The following is a 14,792-nucleotide window of genomic DNA, read 5'->3' as shown; positions in this document are numbered from 1 at the left end:
ATACCCCCCCGTTTTTTGGATGAGCTTTTCGAAACTCGATGAATAAGAATCAACCGCCGTTCTTGAACCGTCTGATCTTCTCTCTCTCTCTCACACACACATTTACGATGCTGTGCCCCTTCCACGAGTGAAACCCACCTCACTGGCGTCCCCCGATCCCCCCGCCAACCTCATTTACCCCCGTCCCCTTGATTTTGTGATCACTCGGGTTCGCCGCCGCCTCGTAGAGAATGTTGGTCGGCGCGCGGCCAAGCTGCATCCACTCCCCCTTGAAACCAAGGTAGCCGAGGCGCGTCTCGTCCTCGTCGCCGTCGCCAAAGTTGTCGACGAAGAAGAGTGTGAGGCGCTGGACGCGGCCGAAGAGGGCGCGCTTGACGGGGATCTCCTGGACCTGCGAGGTGCGCGAGAGCTCGAACTCCTGCGTGGCGTGGGCGTCTTCGGCGGAGGCGAAGTCAAGGTCGTCGCGGTTGGCGAAGAGCTTGAGGGTCCGCGGGGCGGAGGGGGAGTCGGAGGTGCGGAGGAGGAGGGCGTGCAATTTTACTTGGCCCGTGAAGCTGGGTATGTTGTGTTAGCCTTTGGGTGTTGGCTTATGAATGTTAAGGGCGCCGCGGGTGAGGACGGTATTGACGAATGGTACGCAAGTGAGGTGTGCAATGATGGCGAGTTTGATGACATGTTTAAGATGAAGGGTGGCAGCCCCCTCTAAATGAGATCACAAAATGCGAGTCCCCTCAAGTGCTACCAACAGCCAAGACACGTAACGTGGTGTGAAAAGGAGACAGACTGGGTAGGCTCACGGAACATTGACCAGCAGCTGCTCGTCTGCGTCGCTCACGACCTCAGGCTCGGGGTCAAGCCGCTCGGCCCACGTCTTCTTGACAACGGCGCGCGCGCTGCCGATCTGCGACTCGTTGAGGGCCGTCACCTCGTCAAAGTTGACGTGGCCATAGAGCGAGTGCTGCAGGGCGGGCGTGATGTCATCCGAGTGGTCGTGCTCGTCGTGGCCTCCGTGGGAGTGGTCGTGGTGCTCATCGTGGCAGTGAGACATCTTGGCGATGGTGGTGGTGGTGGTGGTGGTGGGTGGGGTTTGGAATGATATGGCCTCTTCGCGGGGTAGCTTGGGAAGAAGCTTCAGGATTGAACTTCGAATGAGTCGTCGCTCCAGAGTCCTTCTGCCCGATTAATTTGTTTAGAACTCGCGAGGAATGAGGGAGACAGCTGAGGTGAGAGCGGAGGAGAGGGAGAGTCTGTTCGCTTCGCCGATGAGTGCTGAGCGTTTGCAGTGACAAACGGCCCCACTTTCGGCACGCCCAGAAGCTTCGGGGCCGGTCTCGTGATTGGCCGATCCTCCACCACGGCCGACGACGACCACTATAAAGACCGACATTTCCTCGGCACACTTTCATTAGCATTTAAAACGCTTTCTACGGTGTTTTGCATGATATTAGGGAGCAGATCTACTTACTCGAGCGAAAGCTGCCCTGGATGGCCTTGGGATGGTGTTGGCTGCAAGTCTTTGCCTTATTTCGGCTTACACGATATCGAAATAGACGTTGGTGGCCAGAAAGCAGGGGTTCCTAAACATACGCTGCCCCCCTTTCGTAAGCGGAGTCGACCATACTCAATTTTGAGTTCAGACCCAGGAGACCCCCGGATCTCCGTATCTTCTTTCTCTCCCTGGTGTCCTGGCTTGTTGGTTGGGCTTGAGTAGCATTCTGGTTGGGCTTCTGCCCTTCATACAGCTCTGAAGAGGTCATGCGTGCCACAGTATCAACTACTCCACTTCATAATGGCCAGGAAAATATCCAGTCACTTTTCGACGTCAACCCTTGGCCTGATCGATTTGTCTTTCATCAGGAAGCCAAACGAGTTGCAGATCCTTTGCCATTTTCTTTTTGCAGCAAGAAGAACAAATGTTGCATTTGGCTGGAACTCTGAACCTGCAGTCCTTGAGAAAGTACGTGGTCGTCGCAGTATACTCCATTGAACAGTCCAATGACAAAGATAAGTCGGTGTATGCAAGGGAGTCTGCAGATGAGTGGAATCCTGGTAAAGTTGGTACTACAACTTGTATGGAGTACAGCACCAAATTCATCTCGTGGTTTCCTTTTTTAATCAACGACAGTTGAAGGGTCTAGAATATGGTCTTTTTGTCAAACTCCCCTGTTGCAGATATCACACCGTCGACCATTGCATTGCCAAAGATACTGAGTCCTTGAAGGGCACTAGACGACTGAAGGGCAGGTTAAAGTCAAGCATATATTGCATCCAACAATCACATACAAGGAAAATCATCATACGAAACTGTTATAGACCAGGTGAGTCCTTTCTGTCAAGGCCAAGCTACATTACAGCCAGGTCATGAGTGAGGCAGTAGTCTATTAAGACCCAGAGTCCGGCTACCAACCCTCATGACCCAAAGTCCAGTGATATCGTGTCTGTGGATGCCGGAAGTGAGTCCGCATCCCATTTCTCCAATGCAAGTTCAATGCTTTTGATGCGGGTATTTCCCCTTTCCAGTCCCTTTACCATTTCCGCCAAGTGAACGCCGCGTGAATGCACAGCCGTGAAACGTGCCGTGAGTCATGGCAGGCCAATCCGAAGAAGTCAAGAGGCCAAAAGACGCCAAAATACAGAGCAATCCTGGTATCCGTCCCATATACAAGGGTTTAAGGACGTGAGAGAACCAAAAGAGAATTAGTTGCCCTTGGAGGCGGGGAACGCGAAGCCAGGAGGGTACGCAGGCATGCCGTTGGGCAAGGTACCAATACCGAATGGGAACTGCTGGGGAAGCGGCTGGGCGTTGGCGCCAGAGACTTTAGCATCATTGCGGCCGCTGTGCCAGTGGCCAGGATCATCACGGCTGGCAGCGCGTCCGCTACGGGTAGAACGAGGACCGTTGTTACCGCTCTTGTCCGTCTTCATGTGCTTGCTGATGGCCTTGGAAGACACACCAGCGCCAATCTCGATGTCAGGCTCCTCGACCACCATGCCCGACGTGAGGGGCTTGCCGCCAGTGCCGCCATACTCAGCGGTGAACATCCACTTGCGGTCTGCGTCGGTGAGCACATCGATCAGGATGACGCTGACCCCTTTGCCATAGTTGCAAGCATCACGAGGACCATAGCCCACGCCCCATCTCACCTAAACACCGTTTGTTAGAATGGTTCGGCGGAATGAATTGTGTTACTTACTCGGAGCGGCGGGGTACCACCACGTCTTCGCTGTTCAGCCAGTTTCTCCATGGCCGCCTTGGCACGGGCAGCGTCGGGGCGGTTTGTCATCTTCACGAAGGCATGACGTCCCTCTTTGTTAATGATGACCGTCTGAACTTGGCCGTAACGGCTGAAGATGTCGCGAATCTGAGGCTCTGGCATACCACTATTGTTTTGTTAGTCACTACTACCGCGAACAATGCACGTGCCCGAGCAGTCCTTACTTGAGACCTCCGACGAAGAGGGTTCTGCTAAGAACCTTGATGTGGCCCTCAGGGAGAGATTGATCATAGTCGATCCACTTATCGCTCGAACCGTGACGAGAACTGTTGCTGCGGCCGCCATCTCGGCTCGGAGGCGGACTACGTTGACGGTAGTCGCTGCCTCGGCGGCTGTCTCTACTATTGTGACGGCCTCTGTCGGGAGAGCGACGACTATAGTCAGCGCCATTTTCACGGGGGTCTCGCGACGATCCGCGCTGGTCCCAGTGGCGGCCGGGCGATCTCGAACGAGAGCGACCCTGGCGCCGGTCCGGGGATCGCGCGCGGTCATTGTACCGATGGTGGTCAGAGTTGCCGTAGAGCTGAGCAGAGCCGCCATATCCCTGTCCCGAGGTGTAGTAGTTCTGCGCAGCGGTCACGGTTGGGGCCACAGAAACAGGAGGCGCAACGGGAGCAGCACCGCTCTGACCGCCGTTGACGGCGGCGACCATGGCGGCCAAGTGTTCGGCGGTGATACCCTGGTTGAGAAGCGTCTGAAACATCGTCATTTGATCGACGGCGGTGGGAGGGATACCAGCGAGGGGCTGGGTAGTCTGGGGGATCTGCGGCATCTGTGGCATCTGCGGCCATTGAGGGATCTGCGGCAACTGAGGCATCTGAGGCATTTGAGACATCTGAGGAAGGCCCGGAAACTGCATGCCACTAGGTTGAGGCTGAAGCTGGGGGAAGGGCAATGGAGCCGGAGCCGGAGCTAGTGCAGCAGAAATGCCGCCAGACAAGGGAGCCATAGAGTAAGAGGACTGCTGAGAGTTTATGGAAGGGGCCGACGGCTGCGGCTGCGGCTGCGGCTGCGGCTGCGACTGACCGAAAGTCGAGATTTTGGAGAGCAGCTCCTGCAGGGGAGACGGCACCTGAGAGTTGCTCTGGGCCTGGACAGGAATCTGGGGCTGGGCAAGATTATGGGGTTGGCCGTTGTCATGACCCTGGCTGTTGTGGCGATTCTGACCGTCATGCTGAGGCTGCCCATAAGTCTGGTTGTGGCCGCCATCATGAGGCCGTCCATGAGTTTGATTCTGGATGCTGTTCAGGCTCTGCTCTTGCGAGGCTTTCGCGAGCTTCTGGAGTTTGGCCAGGATGTCGGTGGCTTCTGGCGCAGACATCTGGGTAGGGGCAGAGGGCGCAGCCACTGGTCTGTTGTAGCCCATTCGCTCGACCAGGTCTGGGGAGGGGCTACCCTCCGGCGTGTAGGACAGGACTGAGCAATCAAAGGAGTCAGAATGTGTGTGCTGAGGTTGGCAGACGAAAGGATGAAAGCCAGCACTTGATTTGTAGATAGGAGTACATACTCGGAGCAGGAACAAGCGTAATGTCCAGCTTGTACTGGAATGACTCTATCATCTCAGGTGGGAAAGTGCCGCCTTTGTGCCAGATCTCCAGTAACTTATTCAGTTTGTCCTACAGAAAGCAAAGCATCGTAAGTGAGTGAATCGTCTAGGTAAGTAGCATGCTAAAAATAGGGAAAGCAGGATATGCGTAAATGCAGATACAGGGTTTTCTGTAGTCCTGTCTATCTTTGCGTCCCAGGTAAGACAGTGGTGGAAGATAAAAGACTGGCTGGTGGCATGAATTTGGTTGACGGTTGATGTTGTGCTGCCACGAGGAGCGCAAGGGAGAGGATTGTAACAAAGGACGTTGGTAGTCCAGGATTCAATACATACCTTGTAGCCATCAGGCAAAATTCGAAGCACATCATTAATGAGGCTAGGCATAAGCGTAGTCAGTCGGTACACACCAGCACCAAAAGTGCCATCTGCAGCGTTCTCGTCGGTTGTCTGCTTATGAAACAGAGCCTGTTCACGCCACTTGCGGATCACCGAGTCGACAACATAAAGAATGCCGAGCTTGTAGGGAGGGGTTGCCATCTTGAGGTAGGTGAACAACTTCTGAATGAGGACCGACTCATACTGTGGGAGAAGAAAAATAAAGGTTAGTCTTCACCAGGCCACTTGAGATGCAATGGCGAGTCAAATATCGTATCGTACCTGAACGTTTTGAACACAGATGCTGGTCATAGCAGCAATGCGAGTGCCTGTAACGCCAGGAGCCTTGTAGTCTGAGACTGCCTTGAGAGCAGCTTCAAGCTCCACGACAGGGGCAGCGGTAGCCATCTTGCAGGCTGAGGTGCAAATACGGCGATGGCGATGGCGATGGCGGTGGCTTTCTTCAGACGTTGTTTTGTTGCGAAGTACGAGTGGGAGAAGAAAGTAGGAGGGGCGAGACGGTGCGCAGCAAGGAAAGCGAGAAGTGCCTTCACCTTTGCGACCTGTGGGAAAAAGGAGGACTGCGCGAGGTGCGGTTTACTGGTCGCGCAGGAGGAAGGGAGGTACGCGAGGCCCAGAAAGAGGAAGGAGTCAACGCGAAGAAGGTGCCACAGTCGGTCCCATGGGGAGGAAACAACAGACAGCTACGGCTCGGTCGGTCGCTCTTTCCCTCGATCAACAGCTGTTGCGATTTGGTTTGTTTTACGGACCGCAGGCAGGATAATCCCGAATGTTGTAGAACAACACCTCTAAATGTACGAATAAACCGAGTCTGGGGTTTTGGATGACTCTCTACTGGGACGAACAGAGCGCGCGACGCCTTTTGACGAGTCGTCCAAGGTCACAGAGGAGATCTTTCAAATGGCAGGAGTCGTCGCCTGGACTACTACTTTTTCCTTTTTTTTTTTTGTGGCTTCACCCACGATGGGACTTGTGCGATCTCGAAGGAGAATACGATGCGCTTCAAAGTACGATGGCAGTCTCGATGAAATGAATTATCCTGGGCTTAGGGCGGATGGTAATGCAGGCTCGCGCTGGATGTATGTCAGTTGTTCCAGAGACAGGTAGTGAGGGAGAGTGGTGATGATGTGTGGTTGGGAAAGAAGAATTTCAGAAGTGGAGACGGGATGGGAGCCGTGACATCTTTGGACAGTGCATGGAAGCAGCTGCTGGCCCCTCCCAGAAACAGCCTCGGGCATGGCAGATGGCAGGTGGTAGTTGCGTCAGTGATTACCGCTTTATTTTCGGCACAATGGCCAATGGAAAGATGTATGTGCCTGTCACACGATCGTGTTCTCATGCCTGAGGCATTAAATCAGCTCGATGACCTTCTTCGTAGCGAGATGACGGTTCCTGGGCCGAGGTTCTACCGCACGTCGACCAAATGCGACATCGTGGAAATAACGGGAAATACTTCTGTGCTTGCCACTTGGATTGGTCAGAGCTCCCTTCAACAAGTTGCGACACCGGGGCGGACATTAGCGGGTAGGCGAGTCTTCGTTGGCGACGGAGCTCTCTTGTATCCGCACCGTTACAGATTGTTTACTGTCCGAAGCAGAAGGCTGTTCCCCAGCAACACAGCAACTCCCAAGTGAAAGCCCCCCCGGAGCACTGCGAGAATTGCTAAGTACTTCACGCTCCGCGCACCAAACAGGAATTTGGGACAGTACCCTACTCACCCAGCATCAGCTACTATTCGCATCACAGCATGCGATTACAACGCCGTTAAGCGTCGGCCGGAAAACATCGTCAACCGCCTTGGCTGTGGACGAACGGAACACTCGCCCTGGCCAAGATGAGCATCCTCGGATGAGGCGGTCGAGCTCTGCCAGGGTTGGAAGTGTCGTCCCAGACAGGCAGGAGGGTGACAGGGTCTACTGCATCCGTGGCCTCTATTGGCTACTGGTTCTACAACAGACCTACGGCGGGCCGCGAAAGCTCGGAGCTGGCGGGAGACGGGCGAGGCAGGGCTCGGGGGAGAGCGTTGGGTTGCTGTCAGGTCGTCAATTGGCTTCTGCGATGCCCCTCCGATGCTACGGAGTTCACGACATGATTGAGACAGGCACAAGCGGTGCCCTTTTCTTTACTCCAGAGGAGGAGGGTTGAATCCGAACGCGTTGTGACCGGGCCGACATCCCAAATACACGGGCGCCGTCGTCATACCCGCCATCCGGTGACCTTCCAGTCTCGCCATGAGACGCTTTTTGGCTACGAATACCTATCCGTACGCTCTCAAAGTCAAGCCTGCAATGTCGTGGTACACGAAGCAGGCATTCCGAACTTCGGACGAAGAGCGGGTACTCCGAGAGAAGCCGCCCAGACATCCATCCATCTCGGCTTTTCGCGCTCGAGAACGGGGCACTGGATACAGGAGACAAAATTGGAGACTGGAGCGAATGCTGGACTCGAGTCTCACATCGCGGCTGGACGTGATTTTTCACAGTGGGACCAAAAGATACGTAAAAAAAAGACGGGGACATATTAAACAAAACCAGCAGAGGTGAGATCCCAAGATTGACAGGACAGATTGACTGGAGTCGCGGTTGGGGGATGTATCTTGCACCTTTCCCGGTACGTATCTTTTTCGCGGGTTGCTCGTCTCTCCGGGCGTTTGCTTTCACCCTCGTGGCCTTTTCTATACCTACCTACCTAGTACCTCAGGGCTGAGGTATCGACGGTCAGGTAGAGAGGTTTTCCGTCCCAGCGGATCAAGACCTCCCTGTCTCAAGGGAGGTCAACGGAGTGCCGGATGGCGGCTGAGCCTCTCACTCAATTCCCGCATACCGTCGCAAATACTGCGCTATGGCGTTGAATATTCTGCAGTCTGGCCTCGACCTGCAGCCGCTGGATTCTGGGCAAGCTGGAACTTGGGGGGAGCTCGAGGGAAAATTCCATGGTTAGACTTGGACGGGCGTTGGGGGTGCGCTACAGGACAACCGGGTGTGCCAGATGTACCTTTGGCGCCAGAATAGCTAGCGTATGTACCTCACCGTAACAACCCGTATGCCCGCTGGGGTAGGTGCTGTACTTTGTTGGTAGGTAGTCCCGGACACATCTGTGACGTGACCCCCGAGAGGACCCCCGGTCCAAGAGCGCCTTTGCTTCATATTTTTTCTACCATCACCTGCGGCTTTTTTCTTTCCCTCCTTTTCGACCTTCAACCTTCACCAGTATCCGAAGCCTCACGAAACTCTCACAATGTCTGTAGCGCGTCTTTCCTCCTCCGCTCTGAGGACCTCCCTCAGAGCCTCCCCTTTCAAGGTGTCTGCTTTCAACGCTGCCCGCTGCTACTCTTCCAAGAACCAGGTAAGCCAGCCGCCTTTCCGCCGTACCACCCCCGTTTGGCCGGGCACCCCAACCTCGGGTATCGTGTGAAGCTGACACGTTCGCATATAGACCTTGAAGGAGCGCTTCGCTGAGCTCCTCCCCGAGAAGATTGAGGAGGTCAAGGCTCTGAGAAAGTGAGTTGTGGTCCATTGAGCTGCCTTGTCGCAAACCTCGACATCCGCTAATCTCGCCGTCGCAGAGAGCATGGCTCCAAGGTCATCGACAAGGTCACTCTCGACCAGGTCTACGGTGGTGCCCGTGGCATCAAGTGCCTCGTCTGGGAGGGTTCCGTCCTCGACGCCGAGGAGGGTATTCGTTTCCGCGGCAAGACCATCCCTGAGTGCCAGGAGCTCCTCCCCAAGGCTCCCGGTGGCAAGGAGCCTCTTCCTGAGGGTAAGTCTAGGTTTCGCGACCTTCTTTTCCGGCATTCATTGGTGCTGACGATGATGACCAGGTCTCTTCTGGCTTCTCCTGACCGGTGAGGTCCCTACCGAGCAGCAGGTCCGCGACCTGTCCGCCGAGTGGGCCGCCCGCTCCGACATTCCCAAGTTCGTCGAGGAGCTCATCGACCACTGCCCTACCGACCTTCACCCCATGGCCCAGTTCTCGCTGGCCGTCACCGCCCTCGAGCACACCTCGTCGTTCGCCAAGGCCTACGCCAAGGGTGTCAACAAGAAGGACTACTGGGGATACACCTTTGAGGACTCCATGGACCTGATTGCCAAGCTGCCCACCATTGCCGCTCGCATCTACCAGAACGTCTTCAAGGGCGGCAAGGTCGCCCCCGTCCAGAAGGACAAGGACTACTCGTTCAACTTCGCCAACCAGCTCGGCTTCGGTAACAACACCGACTTCATTGAGCTCCTCCGTCTCTACCTGACCATCCACACGGACCACGAGGGTGGCAACGTCTCTGCCCACACCACCCACTTGGTCGGCAGTGCTCTGTCCTCCCCCTTCCTGTCCGTTGCCGCTGGTCTCAACGGTCTGGCCGGCCCTCTCCACGGCCTGGCTAACCAGGAGGTCCTCAACTGGCTCACCGAGATGAAGAAGTCTGTCGGCGATGACCTTAGCGACAAGGCCATCACCGACTACCTCTGGTCCACGCTGAACGCCGGCCGCGTCGTCCCCGGTTACGGCCACGCCGTCCTCCGCAAGACCGACCCCCGCTACTCGGCCCAGCGCAAGTTCGCTCAGGGTATGTGCCCCCCATGTCTTTATATCGAACAAAGCCGTAGAAGGAAACTGACAACCGCACAGAGAAGATGCCCAACGACCCCATGTTCCAGCTCGTCAGCCAGGTCTACAAGATCGCCCCCAAGGTCCTCACCGAGCACGGCAAGACCAAGAACCCCTTCCCCAACGTCGATGCCCACTCTGGTGTCCTCCTCCAGTACTACGGTCTCACCGAGGCCAACTACTACACCGTCCTCTTCGGTGTCTCCCGCGCCATCGGTGTCCTTCCCCAGCTCATCATCGACCGCGCCCTTGGCGCGCCCATCGAGCGCCCCAAGTCCTTCTCCACTGCCAAGTGGGCCGAGCTCGCCAAGAAGCTTTAAGTGTGTAGGCGAAGTAGGAGATTGAAGTGCGGAAAACGGAGAGCAGATGGCGGACGCGAGTAAAGTTGCGTGCGCGGAAAAGGCAGCAGGGTCGCCCGAGCGATCAACAATAGACATGGAAGGCAGTGTGTTGATTCAGTCGGAGTGGCTAGAAAGGCTCCGGGCGATACGATGCACTGCGCTTGTACAATATCGAGAAGGGCTGCTTTTACCGGGAATTTCTGGGTTGTTTTAGTTCCCATTTGCTGAGGCAGGCTTGCGTCCGGAATACACCTTAACGAATTTGAAGTTTACATCTGAAGTTTATTCCCTTGCCAACACGGACGACGTCTGTTCGTGAAGACCGCAGCGCACGGTGAAGGAGAAGGAGATGCGACGAGACGCAGGGGGGAACAATTGCCGATAGTGAGTTATCGCGTATGTCAGATCAAGAACTATGCACACGCCACGACCACGCTGTTTGGGCGCGGGCTACGCAAGCTTGGAGTCGGGCTGCTGCAGGCACGCGCACACCAGTAGTTCGTGTCATCCCAAAAGATGTTCACAGTAACTTAGTATGCTGGAGCCATCCATTCCCGTCATGTTAGCTTATTTGCCCTTTCGATAGAGTGAGCGCAGACACCCCAACTGAAGTCCGACGGGGTGGGCAAAGAAGGCTGCGGACCTGCGGTAGAGGATGCAACTCTTCTAAAAGGAGAAACAATTACAGCGACGGGCCCGCCGAGGGATGCGCCGCATGATGCAGGGGGGTGGTGGGTGACCTTTTAAATGGTAGCAAGCAAACACTACAGCTGTAAATGTGAGGCGCGAGCAAGGCAATGCGTTAGATAGACATGAGCATGAGGCCAAAAAAAAAGTTGTGGGGGTTTTTTTGTTGTCTTTTTTTTTTGGATTGAACAAGTGAGTGTCAATGAGTGGCCGATTGGGAGAGAGAGAGGGAAATGGAGCAAGGAGGCAGAGGATTGCTGTAGAGGGTCCGGTTGAGGCTTTGCAGTCCGGAACATCCCCACGGAATTTTGCGTTGAGCTCTCCAGATGGGGACAAGGCTGGAGCTGTTGGGGAGGGTTGAGCAGGAGCTACAGGCCAGCCGTCCTAGTGCCCGTTCTGGTGTGGTTGGCGGATAGCCCACGGACCATTCCGTGATCATTGCTGGGGGAGATGCGCGGCCAGCGGACCCTTTTTTTGTTTTTCTCAAAGCTGAGGGAGAGCTCTGTGAGCTCGGGCTGCTCTCCCGGCTGAGGTGAGGAGAGATGAGAGGTGAGGGAACAGAAGGTAGCGACAGCAGACGACCGGTTTCTTGATAGTCATCATTTCAGGTATCGGACTGGTACGCGACAACCGTGAGCAAAGGCTGGAACTGGTCTTGGCCGACCTTTTCTCTGTCAATTACGCATTGTGTATAGCGACACTCCCGGGAAGCGAGTACAGACGTACACAGGGAGAAGGAAAGGGAGTCTCGTCTTATAGATTGAATTTAATAGAAACAGTACGTAGTAGTGTCCATACGGACGACGCCATCCCAAGCTCGACCGCACCGTCTCACTTGGTCACATTCCCTCGCGGCCGTCTAAACAGCCGTCCATGAAGATACAAAGTACCAAGGGTGAAGCACCCTAAGCGCCCCCGGCCAAGCTTACCTACATTGTCGCAACCATTGGGCCGGAGACTGCTTGCTTTCTGGCCTCAAAGGAAGCCAACCAACGAGGTGCAGGTAGGTATGCAATCATTGACAATCAATGCCCATGCTGTTTTGTCTATCTTCCGAGTCCAACCCCAACCCGGCTCAAGCAAGCTGCAAGGCCCGCCCTGAGACCAAACGATTGGGGAGCTACGCAGCACCGGCGACACACCCCCCTGGCTCACTGTTCCCTTTCTCAAGCCCACCCGGTTCCCCCAATTCCCACGTGCAAAAGGCGCCTTCTCCCTCGCTCGCTCGTCCACGGAGACGTCCCCTTCTATTTCTCCTTATTCTCCGTACACTACTGCTGTCCACCCAAGAGAGCCTGCTCCCCCCGACTCAGGCCAATCCCGTCGCCTATTTCTTCGAACGAACACCTTTCCCCCTACCACAACCATCTCCTAAGCCTCGGTCTTCCTCCGAGACATACTCGCCAATCCAGCTCGGTATCCGAGGTCATCAACCTTTATCCCGCAACCTACCGCACATTCCCCATTCTCGAGCTCTCTCCCGGCTCCATTCCCAAGCACTCTCCCGCGGCTTACCCCGTACCCCATTAAATCAACTACACCTCGCATCCCCCGCGAAGAAGCACCCTCTTCCCTTGGTCAGGGCCCCTTTCCGTCATCAACAAGTAGCAGAAAGCCATGGTTGCCGTCGCCACTATGCCCGCCCCCATCGGGGAGCCCCAGAGGCTGGAGAAGAAGCCCGTCAAGTTCTCCAACCTGCTTTTGGGCGCCGGTCTCAACATGTTCGAGGTCACCACTCTCGGCCAGCCGCTCGAGGTCGTCAAGACCACCATGGCTGCCAACCGTGGCGACGGTTTTGGCACTGCCCTGGGCCGCATTTGGGGACGTGGAGGTGTCCTTGGCTGTGAGTACCCATCTGCCCCAATTCTGGAAATGTTACAATTTGTCCCAATCGACGCCTCGAACTGTGAATCGATGCGATGCCGACGAGCCATCTCCCCCATCGGCAGATGTCCGCTCAAGATAACATTTGTCACAAACAAACGGAATCGGCTGACACTCTTCCCTTGCAGTTTACCAGGGTCTCATCCCTTGGGCCTGGATTGAAGCCTCAACCAAGGGCGCCGTCCTGCTCTTCGTCGCCTCCGAAGCCGAGTACTACGCCCGCAACGCTGGTGCCTCCGAATTCGGCGGTGGTATCATTGGTGGTATCACTGGTGGTGTCGCCCAGGCCTATGCTACCATGGGTTTCTGCACTTGCATGAAGACGGTTGAGATTACCAAGCACAAGCTGGCCTCCACGGGCGTCAAGCCCCCCAGCACCTTCGCTACCTTCATGGACATCTACCGCAAGGAGGGTATCAAGGGCATCAATAAGGGTGTAAACGCTGTTGCCATCCGTCAGATGACCAACTGGGGTTCCCGTTTCGGTCTCTCCCGTCTGGCCGAGCAGGGTATCCGCGACTTCACCGGCAAGAAGGAGGGCGAGAAGCTCGGCGCCTGGGAGAAGATACTCGCGTCTGGTCTCGGTGGTGGTCTTTCCGCCTGGAACCAGCCCATCGAGGTCATCCGTGTCGAGATGCAGTCCAAGAAGGAGGACCCCAACCGCCCGAAGAAGATGACGGTCGGCAACACTTTCCGCTACATTTACTCCACCAACGGTATCTCGGGTCTCTACCGCGGTGTTGCTCCCCGCATTGGTCTCGGCGTTTGGCAGACGATTTGCATGGTTGCTTTGGGTGATATGTGAGTCACCCCTGCCGGTCTTCCACTCACAAGTAAACGATACTAACCAAAGTGACACTACAGGGCGAAGACTTACGTCGAGAAGCTCACCGGAGACAAGGTCACGGCTAAGCATTAAACAAATGGCGCCACAACGGGTATTCTAGATCCATGCCTGGAAAGGGGGATTGGGCCGGTTGGCGAAAAAGGGTCGGAGGCGGACTCCGTACTGGGGAGCTGCTGCGGCTTCCTCAATACCACAGATGATCCCCGCCATAACCCCGTGCGAGTGAAATCCCGGGGCCTCGCGTCTGCATCTATTTATTTGATTTCTGTTCTAGAGATGTTATGCTGCGGCATGCGCCTTGCGCTCTTGGTGCTATAGACGAATGATCCATGGACCAATTTCTAGTTGCGGTTTTCTGTGACGTTTGTTGCCGTGTGACGGTGTCGCCAGATAGTGTCGACTGTGGCAATATCTGATCCGGAGCAAAAGTAATCCCGTTGGCGTCCGGTCTGGCTCCCGGGCCGGCCGAGCGTTGGAGAGTTCGGACACGGCCGGCAATAGCTCAACGGGGCTAAAGTAGCCGCGCGCTGCGCTAATGTGGGGGTTGTTTCCCGATGAAACATATTTTGGGCCCGGGGACGTGGTTCAACGCTTATTCGGTCAATGGGACAGGACAGGACAAACGCTCTCTGCATTGGCGACATGTCAATCAAACGGGGCAGGAAGATTGGGGGCCATGGCAAACTATGGGCCTTATACGGAGTCTTGAGTGCTTTTGTTGTGACGCTGCTCCGCTTGTTCTTGGCTTTGGGTGTTTCCGTCGTAGGCAAGACCACAAACTGTTCTTGTGTGTCTTCAAACATCAAGCTGACCTGTTCTTGATTGCGTAACATCCAGCTGTTCATCAGTGGGAAAGAGCATGATTGGTGGCTGAGACTATGTGAAGGGGTCTCGATAAGATTGAGATGTTATGGGGAAAGAATCGAGGCACGTGTACGGGAGAATGATTGTTTTCACTGATAGTCTAGTCTTGGATGGCGAGTTTTGTACCTAATCAGCACTACCTTTCTCCGTGGGGAATTGGTTACGATGTAGTTGAAGACGGGCTCATAAGCAGAATTCAGTGGTTGAGGTTCAGTTCAAGCACAAGTTCTGGGTTGGAACTTACGACCATGTTTGAGACGATAGAATAAAACGACAGTCAACAGAACTGTAATTTGGTACAGAAATCCTTCCTGTAGCTTGTTCGTATTCTTTTTTGGTCGAATTGA

General features: G+C 55.3%; 4 protein-coding genes across 4 annotated transcripts; 2 read left to right on the top strand and 2 right to left on the bottom strand.

Moving 5' to 3' along the window:
* Positions 1 to 139: 139 nt before the first annotated feature.
* Positions 140 to 1,757, bottom strand: CH63R_12653 (60s ribosomal protein l3; the record flags this gene model as incomplete). Its single annotated transcript, XM_018307627.1, has 3 exons — positions 140 to 554; positions 798 to 1,172; positions 1,588 to 1,757. 3 exons carry the CDS (start codon positions 1,755 to 1,757, stop codon positions 140 to 142), a joined length of 960 nt encoding a protein of 319 aa, XP_018152044.1.
* A 940-nt stretch (positions 1,758 to 2,697) lies between these two features.
* CH63R_12652 (Rpb7-binding protein seb1) lies at positions 2,698 to 5,604 on the bottom strand (the record flags this gene model as incomplete). The annotated part of the gene is made up of 6 exons (XM_018307626.1): positions 2,698 to 3,144; positions 3,195 to 3,381; positions 3,440 to 4,691; positions 4,783 to 4,891; positions 5,155 to 5,400; positions 5,479 to 5,604. The coding sequence occupies 6 exons, from the start codon at positions 5,602 to 5,604 to the stop codon at positions 2,698 to 2,700; spliced, it is 2,367 nt and encodes a 788-aa protein (XP_018152043.1).
* A 2,850-nt stretch (positions 5,605 to 8,454) lies between these two features.
* On the top strand, positions 8,455 to 10,142 carry CH63R_12651 (Citrate synthase; the record flags this gene model as incomplete). The annotated part of the gene is made up of 5 exons (XM_018307625.1): positions 8,455 to 8,562; positions 8,653 to 8,717; positions 8,783 to 8,976; positions 9,038 to 9,781; positions 9,844 to 10,142. The coding sequence occupies 5 exons, from the start codon at positions 8,455 to 8,457 to the stop codon at positions 10,140 to 10,142; spliced, it is 1,410 nt and encodes a 469-aa protein (XP_018152042.1).
* A 2,325-nt stretch (positions 10,143 to 12,467) lies between these two features.
* On the top strand, positions 12,468 to 13,653 carry CH63R_12650 (Mitochondrial DNA replication protein YHM2; the record flags this gene model as incomplete). Its single annotated transcript, XM_018307624.1, has 3 exons — positions 12,468 to 12,693; positions 12,863 to 13,535; positions 13,599 to 13,653. 3 exons carry the CDS (start codon positions 12,468 to 12,470, stop codon positions 13,651 to 13,653), a joined length of 954 nt encoding a protein of 317 aa, XP_018152041.1.
* Positions 13,654 to 14,792: the final 1,139 nt, after the last annotated feature.

This window comes from Colletotrichum higginsianum, chromosome 9, assembly GCF_001672515.1.
Source record: "Colletotrichum higginsianum IMI 349063 chromosome 9, whole genome shotgun sequence".
Classification (NCBI taxonomy): Eukaryota; Fungi; Ascomycota; class Sordariomycetes; order Glomerellales; family Glomerellaceae; genus Colletotrichum; species Colletotrichum higginsianum.
This window is presented reverse-complemented; position numbering and strand designations above follow the sequence as displayed.